At 44.9% G+C, this 21,084-nt stretch overlaps 1 protein-coding gene across 13 annotated transcripts in view; it reads left to right on the top strand.

The window, feature by feature from the left end:
- The window catches only part of qin (tudor domain-containing protein qin), a 316,867-nt gene that overhangs the window by 87,292 nt on the left and 208,491 nt on the right, over window positions 1-21,084 (top strand). The window contains exon 1 of one of the 13 annotated variants that reach the window (XM_076365505.1): window positions 19,900-20,033. The exons of the other annotated variants lie outside the window; for them this stretch is intronic. Coding sequence (XP_076221620.1) covers window positions 19,908-20,033 — 126 coding nt within the window. The 5' untranslated portion in view covers window positions 19,900-19,907. Of the gene's footprint in view, window positions 1-19,899; window positions 20,034-21,084 lie in introns of those variants that run through there. 13 annotated transcript variants of the gene reach the window in all.

The following is a 21,084-nucleotide window of genomic DNA, read 5'->3' on the forward strand; positions in this document are numbered from 1 at the left end:
TATCTGCGAAGACGATCGTTTCGAACACGATGCAGAATCACCGACGATTCTCCGAGAACCTGGCTACTGATCAATGGAACATTTCCTACTGGGTATATAATTTTCTAACGCGGTACATTTCAATCTGACGCTCGATAATAATTTCGTCGACGTTTCCGGTGAATGATAGATGGATATTCTGTAGGAAGCGATTTCAAATATTCCGGTTTCTAATTTACGCTTCCCTGTGGCTCGAAAAAAGATTTTCTGAAACGCCATTGAAATAAAACGAAAGTGTATAACGACGGAGTTTATTGGGTAATTTTGAGAAAGAGTGTAGGTAATTTCAAACGAAATTATTAGAGGATGGTCTTATTTTTTTCTACAGTGCAATATTCAGGAGGAACAAAAAGTTTGGTATGAAATGTTTGTGTTATTCCTTCGGTGCGAGGTGTATGAACGTTAATTTATTTTAAGGACACGGTGTTAATTGTTAGATAATTTTCTCTCGACGAATTTCTTGATATCGAGATCCCACGAATAAACGTTGTTTTTTTCAAGCAACATATCGAGCCGGGTAACATTGAAATTTTCGACGAGCCAAAGGAAATGATCGCCTCGCGTTGCATTCGACGGGGAGGCGCTCGTATTTCACATCAACTATTCGCAAATATTGATGGTTAATAACGTCGATAGATACCGTTTAATGGAACGCTCAAAGTTGATCGAGAATTCGTTTCCCACCTGTTCACATATCTTTCTCCCTTCACCTCTCGTTTAGCGTTCATTACTCCCATACGTTCGAATATTACACATTGATGTCAGGATAATCTGATTATCCGTGTGCGCCGATCGATCGCGTATTTTACTCGTTAAAAACACTGCCTTTCTGCGAATATGAGTTTTGTTCGGGCCCGGCCGCCGCTCTCGGATATTATCGCGACGGGATTCCCGGGGAATTTTCATGAAATCAGTTGATGGATAATTCAGACGTTCCTAATAATCGGCTGATGTGTTTTGGTTAAGCGCCGGCTACGTTCCCAATATTTCGCCGACCTCGATGTTTAGTTGGGAACAATCTGGAATTTTACTACGCGACGTTCCAGCTGAGAACGCTGGAAAATTCCGAAAAAACTACGGACAATAAAAAATCGGCAACGAACGCGTCCGCGTTTTACGTGAAGATTCGCGAGCCAGCAATCGGGAAATAGGACACGAGCGTCCCCGAAAATATCGCGTTCCCCGCGTATTACTCGACAACAAGAAGAACAATCGGGATTCCCTGAAAAGATTTCCTAAATTAAGTATACGGATCCTCACCCGACGCACCCGATAACCGTAAAAAAGTAACCTCGCCGAACAAACAATAAAAGTGACAAAGAAGTCGAATCGGAAACCTTGCCCGGAGACACGATCGAAATTCCGAATTTCGTCCGAGCGTACACTGTGTCCGTCGTTTGCGGAGACTGTCCGCCGGTCACGGTTCACCCATTCGAGACGAGTGAACACCAGGCGCATAATAGACTACCTAGCCAAGAAGACTAATAGTAGTAGTAGTAGTAGTAGTAGTAGTCGTACCAGTAGTAATATTAGTAGTTACCAACAAAAATTAGAACTTGTAACCCTGTAATTTTTGTTTAACACTGAAACTACCAGACAGGTCAAAATCACCCTGATTCCTTCTTTCTGCAATTATTAAAAAGATAACAGACATTTCTCTGAGAAATTATTCAAGAAATTGCTTTAGCAACGCGCGATCTGAATTGTCAATTAAAGTTCCAATAGATGCACTCTTGGAGTTTCTATAGGCAAATTTCAAAATCTCTATCTAACTACTCCCTAGTTTTTATGTTAAGGAAGACTAACCCATAACCAAGATCGTGAAGATTAAAAGAAATGAACAGTACCGATGAAACTGATGATATCCAGTCTCAGCTTGGTCTTAAAAAAGGGGCCCTAATCTCGAAGGGGCTAATAGGCGGCGCGCAATTGCAGAGTGCAGTTTAAGATCCTGAAACGAGCGCGCCGAAAGAAAAAAATTCATTTTCCGTGTGGAAACGGACGAGAAATAAAATTAGCGGATGGTCGAAAACGAGGGTTTTTGTCCAACCGGTCGGAGATTAGGACGTTAAGCCGGCCACGCGGTTAACGTTCCTTCCAATTAAGAACCGGAGGGACTGTCCGCTTACGGAATAAAGAAGTTCGGCGGCCGGCTGAATGAGGCGGGGTGAGGGTAGATTCAAAGTGTAGCCGATTATGATAGCGGTACGGATGCGCTTTCAGCCCCGGGGAGGATTCATGTAAATTTCAGCAAGATTTTCGGCCGAATATTTCGTGTGGCGCGCATCACGCGCCGCCAACGCGAGAAAATCCGCTCGTCGCTGCCGGATAATTCGCTGATGGCTAATGGCCATCCAACCGTAGCTCTGTGCACGTGCAACGTGAATTTAATTCGGTGTACCTGAATATTGGCGCGTTCGACGGGAAAGGCGGCCGCGCGTCTCTGCGATCGAAAGGGGCCCTGTTACCTCGGGAATAACCGGTCGTTATACTTCGAGGAGAGCAGAAAATTACGGAGAGGATGGCCACCGGTAGCTTTCAATGGAGGGATTCACTGATGAATCCCTTGGCGCCACTGATTAACGGAGGAGTCATCGCCGATCTTCATTGTATTCAGCGTGCTATAAGTGCTATAAGTTTCTTAGTTAATCATATATTTTAATGTACTTTTAGCGAACAGATGGAAGTATTTTCGATGCACCTTCGTCTCTTCTAGGTACATTGCTTTTGTTTTTTTTGTCTTTGTTTCTGGCGATTTAGGGGAGCGCTGGGCTTCTGATGTTGACTCCTTGGCCTACAGTATGTCAGACTTGTGAAGATTTTGGGAAGAATTTAAAAAATATAAGTGTCACTTAATTCTTCAAAGTCTGAACTGAATATTATTTTTCTATTATTAATTGCAATGCTTCTGAGTAAACGTAGACATAGAATAAATATAGAATTCATCTCTCTTTCTACTGAATTATGAACAATAAGACATCTCTGTCAAGCGCAATTGGGAAAGAAATCATAGGGAGAATACAGAAAATGGAAAATTCAAATATTAGGTCATTCGATTGAATTGCATTAGTATGATTGCACGTCCATCTAGCTGAATGTCACCTCATTAGATAGCGTTATTTATAATATAGAAATGTTTTCGAATAATCATCGTTTTATTGTGCGATCTAAAGTAAGTTGATTCGATTGGTGGTCACCTATTTTGTCTTATCTTACTATGAATCGGCAGAGGTAGAAGACGTTGTTTACTTAGTCGTCTAATTCACTATTGATTCGAGAATGTGAAACGCGTTTTTTGTGTCTATCGAGTAAATCGGTTTCCGAGTGAGTTTAGGAGATCGAGGAAAATCACGGTGCCCGTCGGAGCTAGATTAGGAGAGTGTAAATGCACCTTTAGCCAGTGCCGGCGGAGACGAGAGCGTTCCTCTCGTGGCTATTCGAACGGCAAGGAAACTTCATTTTCCGATTCCGCTTGGCGCAACGCAAATCCGTTTATGACGCATCTTAGGATTAGCGAAATCCTCTTGGGCTCCGCTTCGACAGAGGCGAGGGCGGTTTGGTTCGATCAAAATTTTAGTGGCCGTCGCCTTTCCCGCCCATTTATTTACGAATATCCTGCAGCGCATGTTACTTTCCGCGGTCGAACTTCAGTTCGGGTACCGACTTGGCTGATTTTGCGCTGAATATGCGATGAGGAGAGAAGCGCGAGCGGAGCCTTCCTAAAAGGAAACTCGACCGATGAATGTTTAACGCTCGTTTATTAATCTTTTTAAACCCCCGAGCGCGATTTATCGCTGCTTTATTTAAAGCAGTTCCCTCGGCGATGTTTCTTTTTCGGTGTTTTACAAATTTATAGGGATACTCTCTTGAAACTTTAATCACGTGCCCCTGCGAACGAATTGCTCCGCGAATGGATGATTAAGGGCTCAGCAAATAATTAAACGTAAATAATCCCCGGGACGTTGACGTTCACATATATTAAAATCATCCTTGAGAGACTACATCTTTGTTCAACCAGCCAGTTCGCGCAGATTGCACCGAAGAAATTTTATTTCGGCCAAGCAGCAGCGCAGTCTATTCATCAGGTTAGTCCAGAGGAACTAACATCTATTCCCATGAAGTTCATTTATATGGATTATCCTTTAGCTCTTAAAAAGTTTCTAAGTGGCTCTTAGAAGATTGTATTTTCTCTTCAATCCTCCTCCTACAATATTTCCCCCGAATATACTTCGGAATCATAATTCCCAAGCAAATCGTTATACTGTAGATTTACCTAAATTCACATGTTCAAATACCAATTAACGTAATCAAGAATCAAAGAGGAAATGGTTAAATCAACGACCAACTTTATTATACGAAGCGTATTAAACTCGAGTTCATCTTCGTCAAAATCCCATTACCCGTATTTAAAAAAAGGAACTACAGAACAGTCCGATGATCAATATCCATCAGAATCTCGCGAAACCATAGCCCAGAATTTTCAATTTGACAGCGGCATACGCAAAGTAGTGGACGGGCAAGTAGCCAGTTTGCTTCCTTTCACTGTTACACATCTCCAACCTAGCTGCCTCTCTTCCTCTCGTTCGAGCCATCTTGCGAGCCGTTGGTTCGCCGCGTGTTCCGTGCTTTTTCGCTCGCCGCGTTGGTGATCCGGGGTTTGCGAAACTCGATCCTTACCGCGGCGCGAGCGTTTTCTAGTGTTCGCGAGCGGAAGCAGAGAGAAAGAGACAGAAGGAGAGAGAGGGAGGGACAAAACGAAAGAGAGGGAAAGACATCAAGGGTGAGGGAGAGGGAGTGACAAAGATAAAGACAGAGAGGCAGAGAGAAAGAGAGAGAGAGAGAGAGAGAGAGACTATCTCTCCGCTTCAACAATAAAATCAGCTGCGCGCAAATAGAAACGTATACCGAGGACGATAACTAAAGCGGCAAGGGGTTGAGAGGGCGGATCGGGGGGTGGTGGAGTGCGGGCGGAGGTGCTGGCGCTCGGTCGGTGCCGGGACACATTGCCAAAAGCAGAGACAGTCTCGGTTATGGCGGTCGTAAAGTCTAAATTACAGGTGCATAGCGTGGAAGCCTGGCTATTTTGCATCCGACGAGCCGTTATTCTCTCGCCCCGTCGTTGTAATCTTCATACGACCTTGCGCGGAAAAACGGCCGCCCGCTTTTAGTGAGCGGTGCACCCTTCTAGTCGAGCCGAATTAGTCCCGCGGAACTCTGCATAATTAATAGTCACGCGCGGGGTTTTCTCGGCGAATTAAGCGATTCGGCCTCGTCTCGCCCCGGAGCATGTTTATTTATTTGTTTGTCGGCATCGACGTTGATCTCGTTACGAAACGAATGCCCACGGAACGATTGTCGTTTCTCCACGAGCGCGCTGTCTTTTATCGCGTTCTCCGTTTTAACCGTGGGATTATGGCGCTCAAGTCACGCGCTCCTTCCTTTCGTAACGCGCCTCGACTTTTGCCAACTGATTTTATGGAACGGATGGATACTGGTTGTTTAACGGTGGTTCTAGAGATTAGAATATTGCACTTTCTGCTCGAACGCTTTGGATACTGCTGATTGAATGTATTTTGACACGGTGTTTCAAAGACAGCACTTAAGTTTTCATTCATTTATAGGTAATTCGCGTTATTAGTTAGTTGTGGCAGGTGTAATGGCAAGAACGATCTCTTGAAAGTATGTTAAATTTGTGAACGATAATTTATATGGTCCAATCTGACATCGTTCAATACGTTGACTGTTGTGGTCGTTACCAATGGTTGCCACTTCCAAATGTCTTGGAAATAATTACGGTGAAACGATTAATGTCGAATAAAAATTGACTTAAGTAACTATATAGTAGTGTGACGTAAGTGGTGTAATACAAAGTTATTAAAAATTACTTTAACATCACTTATTTTTATTGCGAAAGAATGAATAACACGTAAAATATTCAAAACTGCTGTGACAGTCAACATGTGGATATGACGGGTTATGAGACTCCTTGGAGTTTCTTTGTTACGTGATATGCTTCTCTGTAAACGCTTGCCAGGAATGTTTCCGGTAGCCATTTTTTGGCAGCTGTTTCCGATCCATCGTCTTGTTTTCACTTTGTTCTCGAGATGATGTTGGGTTACTATGACATTACTCGGTCAAGAAAATTAATCTTTTAAGCTTGGCTGGTTTAGAAGTTTAACTGCGCCTTGAACTTCCCATGCGTTGAAAGATGATAAATATTGTTCGAGTAAAAATAGTTTATGAACGACATTCCTATCATTTCTAAGATAAACATTTTTGCAGTCACAGAATTAATTTAACATATGATTAAGTGTTCCATTTATTCGCGTTGAAACAACATCGCGAATATTGTTTTGTTGGACTTGATTCGCTGGCAAAATTTCGATTACAGGTGCACGGTTTAATAATCGACCTTCGGATCCCAACTAATATTTAGTTAATTGTTCATCGACGGCTGCGTTTAATATAAAAGTTCACCGTAAAAGGAACAAGGACAACTTATTTACGGTCGTGTCTCGGTTTTTAAGGTTCGTTATTTCGTATCCGGTCGGGGTTGGTTACGTCTTATTACGTGGTCGATGGTTTTACCGGCTGACGTTTATTATTCGATATGAAAGTGCAGAAGCACAGTTACTTGTATATTTTAGCCCCGTATAAACCATAAAGTGTCCATACTTTATCGCGACGTGGTTGTACAGTTTACGAGCGTCCTCCATTACAGAAAAGAGAAATGGGAAATTATTCTAACAGCGCGTAATAATAGAAGCTTATTATAGAGATAGGGGATGAAATCTATGCTATGCCAAACCTCGTATCAAAAATATCTTTCGTAAACTTTCCTCTGGTTTAAACAATCTTTAAAATATAACTTCGTTGAAGGACTAGCTCAGTGATTTCATATTTTGAAAATGAACTATTGAAACAAAATAATATCAGCAGTATTTTGAACGCAACGTCGAAAAGGAAATTGATGGAATAGATATTTATTAGTTACCAATAATAATGTTATTATTAACGAATAATAATTTTTATATTTCAAAAATTACAAAGACAAAAGTAACAAGATCTTGTGTACAATCAACCGACTCAAAAGGGTCTACTTTGTATTTAATTAATTTCTGTTTAATTATATTTACCCGCGGATTGTTCTCATTCATGTAAACGTATACGCGTTAAAAAAAATAGAAGCATTTAATGGCGTGTTTATCCCGCGAAAATAATTCCGGGAAAACCAGTTTTTCAAGTTGTTATACACTTCCGAGCGGAAAGAATTAACTAGCGCTCAAACGCGTTTCGCCACCGTTTAAAGACCGATCTCGTTGACAAAAACAATTTGCGCGGTCCGGGCGCTAGTTGGTGCGTTGCATCGATGTTTTGTCAACGTTATCCGTAGCGATTCGACACGGACGACCGCGAAACGTAATAACGAGACCGCGAGCGAACCAGTGTCCCTCTGCGGCCGGCTTTACCTTCCGCCATTGTCCGCTCATTGCTGCTCATCTGCTCTTTATGGGACAACCATTCGAGGTGTTGGCTTAAGGGGAGAAAATCTATTGATAGTGGAGATAAAATCTGCAACCAAAAAGGCAGAATCCGCTGAATCGTTTATTTATTTTCTGCTCAGATCGTTCCGTTCCGTTTTTATTGAACGCGTTACTTCGGTGAACAGACTTTCGGAACTGTATTTAAAACAAATACTTCCACAATTCCGGAGGGAACAATTAGACTCTAAATATAGAAAACAAGTAATTACTGAATATTATACACATATAAAAATAAGAATTGACCATTTTCATTGATCAATCCATCAATCGCATATCCCCTAACAATGCTCAACACTTCAAACTTCCCATTAATTCCCCAAAATTGATCCAATTATTCACCAAACAATCTTGTGAGCATCAAAACATCTTACACAGATGTTACACCATTCCACGAAACATAGTATCTCCATCAATCTCAGTAATCCAGTAACAAAGACTGGAACAATGCTCCCCGGGAGTCCATGTCCGAACAAAGATCAGCAATTAGCGTCACCACCACCACACCTAATCAAGAGACGTTCGCCGCTTTCTCCGCCACCCCGTTCCATGAATGAACGATCGTCTCAGTGGAGGCGAAGATAAAACCGGATATGTCCCTCATTGAATCCTTGGCCGTGGAAAGATGCCGTTCAAAGGAGGGGCTGCAAGAAGAAGGCAATTTCATCGGCGCGGCAGCATTCTAGGTTGTCGCTGCTCCTCAAACGAGCACGCGTGGCCCCGGTGTAATTGAGGATCGAGTGGCCGAGGTACACGGAACACAGGGCTGGAGTGAGAAGAAGAGGGAACCAACGAGGAGAAGCGGAAAGGAACAAGGAAGGGTTTCCGGGGGACAAAAAGGTGCTGGCGCGGGGGACGCGTCATCTCCGCGGGACAAATGTAATTAAAAGTTCCGTTACGACTCGTCACTGCGACGGGGAACCTATTCAGAGGCTGTTCGCCTTTCTTCCGCTCGATTTTTTTCTTTCTTGCCACCCCGCACGCGTTCGGCTCGTCTTCGTCCTGAGCGTGTAACGAGCGGGACCCGGACGCTGCTGGATGATAGGGGCGCGTTTCGCTCACGGAGCTTATATGGAAATTATCTTGTTCCGCGGTGGAAATGCAATTGAAAGTTTTATTAGCGAGCCAGTTCCCGCAGCCGTACGTGTGTCGGTCGTTTGTTGCTTTCTTTCTTTTCTCTCCCTCTCTCTGTCTCTATGTCTCGCTCGCTCTTTCTCCCCCTCCTCTTTTTTTTGTAATTTCGTATTTTTTTTTTATTTTGGTTCGTTTTTGCTTCGCCGCTCGCAACCGCGCGCACCGCTCCACGTGTTTCTGTCCTCCCCTTCCGGCCCCCGCCCCGCCCTGTAATCACTCCGCGGATAACTGCTTGAAACGGTATCCCGTTCTGCGTTAAAAGTTCCGCGTTTTTTGGGGGAAAACCGTGTTGCCGCGCGCGGCAACTTTTATTCGTTCATTAATCCCGAGGCACGGAAACCCTTCGACGCATTCGTTTAAACGAATGCGCTATTTGCGTTAATCTTCATCCCCTTTGCTTATGGTGCGGCCGCTGCGCGTTCCATCGTTCTGGAATCCAAATGCGTAGCCTCCCTTTTTTCCTCGTTTTCGTCGGTTTCCCTTGTTTCTGGTATAATATTCCGGCCGCCGCGAATTGACCTTTGTAAACGGGAAATTGCGTGAGCGTTTGCGGTGCGTTGCCCGAGTTAATAAAATTTAATGGCGTAAGAATTGTGCTTTCTAACTCGCCGGTGATTTTTATGTGGATTCAGTCGCTCGCGATCAAATGTCGGAATTGTTGGAAGTGTAACGTGCATTAACCTACCTATTGACATTGAATCGAGTGATTCTACCAAGCGAAATGTAGATAAATTCGAACCAATCGAATACCTTACCGTTAATCTTTGAAATCACTCGAACAGCGAAATCAGTCGCTCCAACCCCTAAACTATTCACGCGAGGGTTGCGTCGCGTACTCTAAAACAACGCGCTCGCCCGAAAGCAATTCGTAAATTTTCGTCCCGACTGACACCGAAGAACAACGAACAAAAAGAAAGCTAAAAGGTCATTTGCTCATTCCAAATTGAAGAAAGTACCGCGTCCCGGTGGACTTGTCCCGCCGCTTAATCGCGGAAACGCTGACTGTTCCGACTTCGTAACACGGCAGCCGGGTTTCCCTCTGTTCGCGTTCATCGGGCACCGTTCGCTCCCCCGCGGCCCCGTCCGTTCAGTTATTTTCTTGAGCTTGTCGCCGCGGAGAGACACCTCTCACGCTCACCGGGACATTATTCAAATAGGAACAGACGCAATTTTTGCGGGGCTCGGGCTACCAGACGATACTCATTTTTAATAACCGCTGCACACCGGGGCTCCGCGCTGAAACGCGTTCCGCCGCTCCTCGACCCGCGCTCACCGGGACAGCGTTCTACATCCAGCCGAAGACGGAAACCGAGAGAGAAAGAGCCGCTCGGTGGCAGCTCGTGGAGCGCACCTGTATCGCGTGTACATCCGTCTGCTCGTTTCTGGCGCATACGAACGACCGTTTACACAGAAGCGCTCTGGCGCGAGCCCCGCTCGCCTCGATCCCCATGAAACTTAAATTTCCTTCGAAACGGCCACGGAGTTACGCTCTCGCGAGTGACGCTTCTGAAATTCCTAAGGTGGATACATCTCTCTCCGTTCTGCTCCGTCTCTTTTTCACCCGTGAACACGTACCGCGGTCCCACCTCGCCTCTCCCCGTCATTCTCTTTCATCCTGGATAGAACGCACAGAGAACACACCCCCTCTCGCCCGTGCACGTTCCATCAGTCTCGTACCAACCACCCGGCAACGTTTCACCCTTTCTCCCTTCTGGTATTGCTTGGTTCACGTGAAACTGCCGGAATTACCGGCTCTCCGGCATAAACTCGCGTGCATATATCGAGTGACGTAAAACTCCCGGCTGCCGGGGTGAGCGAGGCTCCCGCTGGTGCCCGCGGGACGGAGAGGGACGGTGTCGGAGGGCGAAATGCAGTGGAACAGATAAAGGCGGCGATAAAGAAGGATGCGGGAAGGAAGCGAGAAGGGTGGCGGAGTTCTGAATTTGGCGTTTAAATCCCCGGTATCTCGTGCTCCTCCGCTTCTCCGCCCTCTTCGTCCGCCTCGTCCGCTTCCAACCGCCGCCGAAACCACCCCGCCGCGTCCTCCGCGCCGCGGCAGCGTCTCTGTCGCACCCTCGGCAACCCCAGCGGCACGCACACGCTTCAATCCCCGGCGGCGGCGGTGCCGCCGCGAAATGGCGGCTGTTCATTCTCGCTCGCGGGAGAGATAGCTCTCTCCGCGTGCGCTACGCGGCCGAACAGAGAAACACGAAGGACGAGAATGGTCACCGCCGAAGAGGGGTGGGAAAGAGGCACGGAGAATCGAAGGTGTGCGTTATTGATATTTCGGAATCGATAACCGATGACGCCCACACTGCTTCAGGAGCGGTTTTCAAACTGGAGAGAGAATTTTGAGAATTTTTCGGAATTCTTCCGGGGGTTGCTTTCGGCGAGATCGAGAATCGGTTGAAGGTTGGAGGGAATTGAAGGTAATTCTGGAATTTCGGATGTTTTCGGTACGTTCAGGTTTGTCTAATTTTTGGGGGCTGAGTTTGTTTGGTTTTGAATATTGCAGATCTTCGATTTGAATTATATTATTAGCGGCGCCTGTAATACAATGCAGAAATTTGAGCGTCGCAAATTCCGATATACCATTTATCTCTACTATCAATATTGGCAAACGGTCGATTTAACTGACGTTGCGCGCCATTTGTTCGATGAAAATTATATTGTAATTTTAATGGTTTCATATTTCAATATTGCATAACGCGGGTAAAGGATTCCGGTTAGTTCGCGTGGAGTTCGTTGATGGGTGATGAATAACTTGATCGTTCGCGATACAGGCATGTTTTTCGGCTGGAGGAATTTTGAAAGTATTCCTCGAAAAAACATTTATATGTCTGCGTAGTATTCTATGGGAATAACTTGATTCACGATATCTACGGGTGATTCATGGTTACGATTTTTTCAGTTATTCATTGGAAACATTTCCCGCGGCTGTAATATTTTCGAAGGATTTCCAATTTATTTATACCTGCACCATTCGACGCTGCGTGCGAACATAAAATTTGCGTTAAAAAATTCGAGTCTCCCGCCATTACGATATATTTAATTCTGCCGCATTGTGGAACATTTCCAACGCACTATCAATTTCACTTAATAACCCTCCATATCACGCTCTCACACCCTGCTTCCCTTTTGCCTCGTTATCGAGCAAAAAATTCTCCTGAATTTCCCACAATAGAATTACATACGTCAGCTTCGAGTTAGTATCAAAAGGAGAGCTCGTAAACACGCTCGATCAAAAACATTCAATCCGGCCATTCAAAAACCAAAGTGCCAACGGTAAAACGTGCAAACGCGAGAAGAGAGCTCAATAAAGCGAAACGGCTCGGAATTATCCGACACGCCTGAAACTCTGCATAGGCACCCTTCGATCGTTGGATCGCGGATCGAAAAGGCCGTTCACTGGATCGAGTACGCCCCGAGTCGCACAGAAGGGCGACGACGTCGAGCGAGAAATCGCTCGATCAAATTGCTTCCCTGCAATTACCGGCTAGAGAGCGCGTAAATTTATTTTCGGCCGGAGATCTCGAATCCGCGACGCACGCGCCGGCTTGTTTCCGCGGAAGAAAAAGGAAGAAGTGCATCGGTGCAGGCGCTCGGTTGCATTAACGAGAACCGCGCGCGTCAGTTTTCCGGCCTGCGTAATTGAAATCCAAACACCCTTGCCGTCGCTCTCTCTCTCTCTCTCTCTCTCCCTCTTTCTCTCTCTTCTCTTTTTTCATCCTCTTCCAACCCTCTCCCTCCTGTGGATTCCCTTCCCGCCGGTTTTTTCTCCGGCTCACACCATCCCGCGGGGTTTCCACCCTCCGCGAGCCGGGGAAGTTCCCTCGATTTTACGCGCGGCGCGCGTAATTTTCAATCGATCCCGAGGGTGCTCACGATTCCTCGAGGAGTCGAGACGAGGTCAACGGCTCTCGAAACTCTACAAAGCGCCATTACACGTCTAGGCTGTGCCGGGCGAGAAGGGGGCGGCGGTGTTGACGGTTGTTGGCGGCGGATAAAAAAAGGGGGGGGTTGGTGGTGACGCGCGGAGGTGCGATCGGGGGCGCGCCGCGATCCTTTTCGCGGAGGGTCACGGAGAACTCACAAGTTCCCGACCGAGCGATTGCATTGCAGAATCCCAGGCGTCAACAGCCGCTGGCGCACCGGCTGCGACGCGTTCCCATAGAAATAAACCCTATGCCGCTGTTAATGACCTGCTATTATTGTCCCGGTTTTCGCGGCGTGCTCTCGGTGCCTGGCAGTCCAATCAGCACCGGGTTTATTGGCTTTTAATTGATTACAAATGACGGTTTGATTGGCCCTCTCGCTCCCGCCCGGCAGGCCCTCTCTTCCTACGACCCTCTCTCGCCCCTTCCTGTCCTCGCTGACGATCTCTTTTCCCACCCTGAAAGATCCGATCTTACTTCGACGTCGATCACTCGAACTCTGTCTTTCACGGCGGGTTTCAGCTTTGCTCCCGTTTCCACGGGCTCACATTATCTTGGGATTTTCTGTTTCTCGCCTCCTCCTACCTCTGCGTTCCTCTCTTTAAACGGGGTGACGCGGGAGGCGGTATTAATCCTTTAGCTGCGACCGTGGCGCGCTATTCCGCTGCGAAACGCGCTGCTGGGTATACAGTGGTAAGTGCTGTGCACGTGCAGCGGGATCTTGATAATTGCCGGCTCGATAATTTACAGGCGGATTCTGTCGTGCAGCTGGTAGCCTCAGTTTTGAATAATTGATTTTCTGGTTTAATATCTTCGCCGATGCGCGTTGCGTTCGGACAGTTTTCTGTTTGCTACATAGATCGAAGGTTCGTTCTGTTATGTAGTTTTATTATATGTTTCGAGTAAATGTTTTAGAATTTTATCGAAATTTTACGAATTGTTGTAACAGGAACTACTGTTGGTGTTAGGACAACAAGGGGACAATTTTACGACACGGGAATTATTCTTAGAGACGTTCGTGACCATCAGCTTTCCGTCCGGTACTTTAGCAGGCCGGCCTGCAGCCAATATGCGACACATAAGGGTTCAGCGTAGAAATCAACCATTGTCTAGTTTTTTCACTTCAGTCCAGGTATCGTAAAGTTGTATTCCAGAGGGTCTGTTAGAATTTTAGAAAAAGTGTCCTCAAGGATTTTGACCTAATGGAATTTCCCTAGCGTTGCCAAACATTCGTTCAGCATAGCGACCAACTCCGTCGCTCCCGCTCCAGGAAACCCGCGCTACAGGCGGACTGGAAGGGGATGAGACAGGGGTAGGTACCCTGCGTAGGAAGGGATAGAAAAACCGCCCATGAGGCCCACCTTCGTATATCGAGAGGGAGGGAGTAGGCCCAGGATCGGTATAAAAACCCTTCAAACAGTCAGAAGAAACATCAGTTTGACACATCAGTTTGACAGTCAGTATAAGTATCAGTTCAGAATCAGTTCAGTCAAAATCAGTACCAGTTCAGTTCAGAGTCAGAAGCAGTTGAGAATCAGCTCAGCTTCAATCAGACTCAGTTGAGAATCAGCTTAGCTATCAGTCAATCAATCATTCAGTCCCAACATTGGGTGGTCCTTCGAAAAACTCAGCATATACTCAAAGGTGCTCGTGACAATCGGAGTACTTAACAGTTGGGTTTAGCAGCATGAGATAACAAAGATATCATAGTGGCAAATAGTATTTGAAGATTAGAATATTTTATACAGTTCACGCGGTTAGATTAAAACTAGTAGTAATAGAGCAAAATGCTTTTCCATTTAAAGGGAAATTTGAGAAATCAATGTTCAGTGTCGCGTCATTTTTCTCTACTTTCTGTTTTGCGGCCAATGAGTGGCTCGCGCCGCCTGCCACTGAATTCCGTCACTTCAGAATTATGACTTTACCGCTACTCGTGCACCGAATCTGTTTCGTTAAAAGCTGAATTCCATAATGAAGATAATGCGCTGTAAAATACGTGCGCCAGGTACGAATGTTCAGCGAAATTCCGTGGCGGCGAGGGTCGCGATGCGCGAGCGGATACGCTGCCCGTCATTGTGATAAGAAGCTTTAATTAAAAATGTTAATTCGTTATAATTGGAAACAATGAGAGCCCCGACGGTGGAGATCGCCGCGGAATATTATCAGAATATTTTTCGACGTCCGTTCGGAATCGGCCGGGTGCAACGGACATAATATCGCGGAAAAGAACACCGCAACCAAATATAATATAAAATCACTCGAATAATTGATTCCGATTTAATACGTTGCATTAACGGAATTGTAAATTTCAGCTTTGCGAGTGGCCTGGCGGCCGAGCCGTGATAGAAGGGGGGTGGGGCGACGGAAAAGAGGGACGGACAGGAGGAGAGACAAAGAGTGGCAAAGGGTTAAATCGTAATTAGCGAATGGCAAAACTGGTCACAGATATACAACGAATAGAATTCTAACAACGCAATCCCATAAAGCGGCCCTCTCGCGAACGCGATTGCCCGTTGGCGTGTAAAAAAAAGAGGTCTCTGCGCTTTTTATTTAAATTATTGCCTCGAGTGAAAGGAACCGGAATGCACGCGTGCTTGTGCGTGTTATTCCTCTTGTTCTCTTTATATCGGACACTTCCACATGGACCGTGCACCACATTTATCTCGCGAAATTATGATACCTGCTTTCACACGTATCTCACCACCGAATTTCTATACGCGCTGACGAGGGTCGCGAATCCTTGTATCTTCTGGATCGCGTAATTCTCCTTGCAAAAGGTTGGTTTGTCGAGGAACTGTTAATCCGAACGAGGATTATTTTAAAAACCGAATGGAGAATATATTTCTTTTTGAAGTTTCATGGACTGTTCATGTTTTAAATTTCGAAATATTATTTTCTTAGCAGAATAATTGCGAGAATACGGAAACCGATTAACACAGAAACTACCGAGCAGTGAAATTAACTTTTTGAAGCTTCTGTATAGGAACTTCTAGAGTGCATCTATGGAGTGCATCAGTTTTCGTATTGATAAATCAATTTCTTTAAGAGTTTCTCAATTACGTAAAGAAATCATCAGGAATGGGTCATTTTAGTCTTAATGGTTAATTTTAATTTCCAACTAATTACTTACTTTTAATTATTCGGTGGTTTCAGTGTTAAAAGTAGTCAAACAAGGGTCTCGATGTTTCGAGTGTCTCCGAGCAGATAAGGTTTATCGTGACATCGTTCCGCAGGTGTGGAGCAATTTGAAAGTCTTGTGTTTCTTTGAAAGCATTGGCCAGATGTGGCAAAGTAAGGTGAAAGTTTTCTATAACTCGATGCGGAAAGGGAGATGCGGTGACCGTTCGAGTAATTTGTATGCTCTTCAGAAAAACAGATGAGAAATGGAAAATAAAGCAACTGTGTAGATTGGGAAATTATTGGCGAGGTAGGAAACCCGGACGTTTCAAGCATTGACATCTGAAGTGTGTCTCAATGAACGACATCGTTCGACGATAGAATAATACCGATAAAATCCCTTTACACTCCAAACCTTTTCAATACCTGAAATTTATTTCTATAGCGGAGCATTTGAGGACCTAAAATTTCTTTTCAAAAAAGAATAATTACAAATATTCATAGATTCGCATTGTTTAATTTCTTTTATTAATTTGTCTTATTCGAGTTAAAAGTAAAAGAAGATTTGACAATTTGAAATTCATCCTATGAGATCTGTAATGCAAATTGTCTCCGCAGCAGAGCGAATGGGGTGTAAAGAGTTAGTAACGAATTTTAACGCATTGTTCCCATGGCAAACATAGAAAAAGTACGTTAGTTATATTAATTGCCATTAGCCGGGATAGTTGTACGTGTTCTTATCCGTTCTCATGAAAAGGAAGGGAAATGTAATATACGAGTATTGGTCTGTTATAAAAGTTAATTGATCGAGTGACAGAGCAAACATGTTCTTTTAAATTGATGTAATTGTCGTCCGATTGTGGTCTGCACAGTCCCACATTTCCCTGACTTTTACTCACCCTCTAATTCGCATACTGAAAAAGCAATCACTATAATGAATATTGATTATTTCAGAGAATACAAAGAATACATATATCGCTATTCAAAAAATAAAATCAGCCTTCAAGACATTAACCAATTTCTAAAATGATTAGCGTAGAATGTTACGAAAACGATACCTAAATTCCAATCGAAATTTCACGAATGAAAACACGAACAGCGAAATTCCAACCAAAGTTTCGCAAATGAAAAGATACGAACAGACAAATTCCAACCGAAGTTTCGCAAATCAAGAAATACAAACAAATTCTGACCAAACCTCCACGAATCACAAGACATCGATAAACAAAAGCCATCGCGAAACATCTATCCCAACATAGTCGTCCTACACATTTCACATAAAATTCGTTTCCCGATGCGAAGGAGCGTCGCTCGTGCCCGCCGCACTTACAGTCCCGCGTTCCGCGGGGGGTTAAACGATCGAAGTTGTAAATTGAGTTGCTGTAAAAGCCCATATGCCAACCGGGCCAGCATAATCGGGAGAAAATAATTACAGAACCGAGACGGTAGACGCGCAAAACGGGAATTCTATTCTGCTAAGTTCGTTAGTTTAATTAGCGCTCGTCTGAGAGGTGTACGCGTCGCCGTTTGCTAGATGCACGCCCGGAGTCTCGGGCGATTAGGATTCGATCTAATCCCACGTAAGTCCCTTTTGCGATGCCAGCCGTGAGAAAGGTGGGGTTCGTGATGGTTGTTAGAGAAGGTCACAGCAGCGCGCCGCGGAGCAAGTGAATATGTCACGGCAATAAATTCAAGAAAAGCTTACCGACAACTGCAACCTGAACGGAGATCACTCGCGAGAGCAACTTTCTGTTGCATTGTTGACGTCGGGTTTCTTGGACAAAGAGAAAATCACTCGGATTTAGAAAGTGCGAAGTTCATCCCGGTTGACTCGGCCGACGCGCATAAATATTTCAATGAAAAATCCGCCGATGCCGATAGAAAATGTACTACAAATCCAAATTGCATTGTTCGCTTCTCTTCAGAACGAATCGAGGCGATTAACTCTCATCTCTGAGATTCCGCTCGGATGTGGAGAAATGGATGGAACGATTTAAATGATTTTAGAAATTGAGATTGTCCAGTCGAGTCTAGATTCCGTGGACTTTCAACGTTTTCTTTTTCCTTCGGGTAGGAATGAGAATTGTGTATTCTCTAGGTTAAAGGGGGTAATTACTGCTGTACGAATCTGGTCCGCGAATATTAAATGCTACCACTCGAATGTGGGAAAGGAGAATCGCTATTAATCTTGATGAACGTGTATGCAGTTGCGTGTGCAATTTCGTTTCGCTTTATTAATCTCGTATTACGTGACGCGTTGTTCCGTGATCCGCTGCGATCCTCTCCCCTCCCCCCTCTTTTCTCTTGCGTGATTATTAATCGTTTAACGCTTTCTTTGTTTTTCTTTCGCGCGACGCTGTTCGTTTCATTTACTTCTATGTGGATTCCGTTTCGATTATCACGCCGGAAAATTCTGATGAATTACAGTTTACGGAAGAGAGTTTCGGATTAATGGAAATCCGATCGGGAATAACGTTCTTTCTTTGGATTTTGGACGGTCCTTTCGGCGGAAATTGATCCTGATTTAACGAGACGTGAAGGAGTCACGGTTCCCCGGCCGAGTTTCCTCGCTGACACGGCGAGGAAGGTGATCATCGGGTATAAATCAACTTCGTTTAATAGTCGCATTGTTTCGCGTGGCTTCTCGAGCTGAACAGTTTTCATCCTCTTGTTCGTCGAGCTGGTGTCCCGCGAGCGTGTGTAAACGCCGCTCCCCGCGATGCAATAAGTGTCATGTTACCGTCTGATAGAGCGCTCTATTGATACAAGCAGCTTGATACTTTCGAAATATGCGAATAGTTCCTCGAAGTCTGCGGAACTTTATCTGGAGGAGCGTGCAACGTGCCTTGCCTGGCTGTTTCGTTCAATTCGTCTTTTCGAAACAATCATTAACAACTAACAACGATTTCATTACTAGCCTATTATTATTCATAAATTCATTACAATCTCATGAACGCAAGGAAACATTGTTAAAATCTTTTGGCAATACTTTCATTTACTGAATACTAACTTTTCATGTATAATTAAATTCACTGTATAAAACAGATTAGTAAGCAATCTCTTATTTAATTTCAAATCTAACAAAATTTCCAACGAGGCATACCCTACATATTTTTACTTCCCATAGAACATCAAATTCCAATATCTGCGCTAACATTGCAATCTACATGCTACTTCTAATCTACCCAAACATGATACTTTCACCCCAAATCTCCATCCCAACGAAAAAATCAATTTCACAATCTATAATCAATTATACAGATCCACTCCTCCAAATATCCTTCGCAATCCCTCGTTGCCTAACCTCCGTAGACGATCATTATCACGAACAATACTCGATCATCCGCCATCGCTATCATCCATCGTCGCCACGATCCCCAGCCAGCGTCGATCTCCTACAAAGGGTTAGCATTGATTTTCGCGTGCCACTTTCGTTCCGCGCGAGCCTATCCCATAATTCAGTGAAATTGCAGGCGCGGATCGTGTCCGGGTCGGCACCTGTTATCGGGTGGCCAATAAATTGTCTTCGGCTCGGCGTCCCCGGTCCCGGCGGTTTTCGAGCGTTTGAATAAGGAAAAAAATGTCGTGGGGAGGGACACGTGAATGGGAACGACCGGGCAGAGAGATATAGACCCGCGGCGGAGAAGTGAAGAGCGAGAAAGAGAGAGACAGTTAGAGGGTCGAGAGGGAGGGAAACACACTGTTGCTTGGCAAGCCCAGCCCGCTTTCGGCCTCTACACAGCCGCGATTCGTGTAATCGCGCTCTTCACCCCATTTCTCGCTATAGAATGCAACACGCGACTACTGCACCCGTACACGTGCCCGTTCCGTGCGCTACAAGTGGCTGCGAGCGCATCGTTTACCACTCGCGTACCCTGTCACTTCGGGCTTCATCCGTTGTAACCCCTTTCCTCGCGCGTTTCCCTATTGTTCCCTCGATTCCCATATTTTCCGGCCGTTTTTGCGCCTACCGTCTATCCGGTAAAACGGGGCAGCAGACGCGACGCTTCGCAAGCTGAGCACGATGATTGGCTGACACGCGCGGTTATCTCAAGGCTCCCGCGAGACTTCTCTCGAGACTTGTCTCGAGACATGTCTCGATGAGTGTCAGTCTTTTTCACGGTTCGCGCGATGCGTTCTGATGCGTGCTTCATCATCGATGTTTCTTACGTTAGCCGCAGTTCTTTTTGTTTCGTACGTTCTTCACTCGTTTTTCTTTTTGGTTCTTTCAGTTTTTGTATGGAGCGCTATAAAAGATGGATCTGAGGTTTTGCTGCTTTTGACATATTGATGTAGTATTTTCTAGGCGTGTGTAAAGGTTAGTTTTTATAGTTTAGTATCTAACACATCGCTGATCGAATAGGGAGATTTCTCACATCTCGTGACAACATGTCTTTCAACTGTTTCGCGTGTGCTGATGCTATGTTTTAATTGGATACTGTACATTTACGGGGGATAGTGGCTTGATAATGTATGGTGGTATTTGTTTGTGCGATTCCTCTTTTATGATATAATCGACCTTGGATGTTCGCAGATGGGTTGTTTGTCTTTACAGGAACTAGAAGTGGCGAACTATGAACAGACACGCCAGCGGGTCGTTACCGAATAGCTGTATATTCGAGGAACTCGTAAGTCGAATGATTTGAGAAACATTCAGGAATTCTCGCTCGAGAAAATGTTATTTTACGTTTTTCGTTTCTTTCTTCGTGTACAATGCTTTGTCCTTGCTTCCACTTCGACTTTCGAAGTATTGTGCTGTTGTTTAGACAGAAAGTTACTCCTTTCTAAAAGAAAAATGTAGTACTCTACACTGACAAGTGCATGAAAAGGTGGCAGAGTATTGCACTTTCTGGCAACGAAAAACAAACGCCCGTATTTTCTTGATAAAAGAGCGATACGCGTCTCGTCTGCAGCGAGTAAAACGCAAAAACGAATAAATATTCGGTGGACAAATTTTAGCGAAAATTTCCGGGCAAACCCGGCCGGCGAAGTATGAAATTGTTATTTTCATTCATTTATACGCGGCATTAACGTGGGAAATGCTCTGAAGAGTAATCCTATCGTCATAGGCGAGGCTATGAAATTTTCAGTGGATGATAATGTAGGGTTACCGGGGGATCGTTGAATTTACGATTAACGGGAATACGAAATGACAGTCGTTGGCCCTTTGATTAATATTGAATTTGCAGGATATTGTAAATAATTGCGCATAATCGATTAACGGCACGCCCCGAACGTACGAGCGCGCTCCAAAAACACCGTCCGCGGCCGTCTGTCCCGATTATATACACGGCCTGGCAGTGCCACGAGACGTTACC

This window comes from Nomia melanderi, chromosome 3 (genome assembly GCF_051020985.1).
Source record: "Nomia melanderi isolate GNS246 chromosome 3, iyNomMela1, whole genome shotgun sequence".
Classification (NCBI taxonomy): domain Eukaryota; kingdom Metazoa; phylum Arthropoda; class Insecta; order Hymenoptera; family Halictidae; genus Nomia; species Nomia melanderi.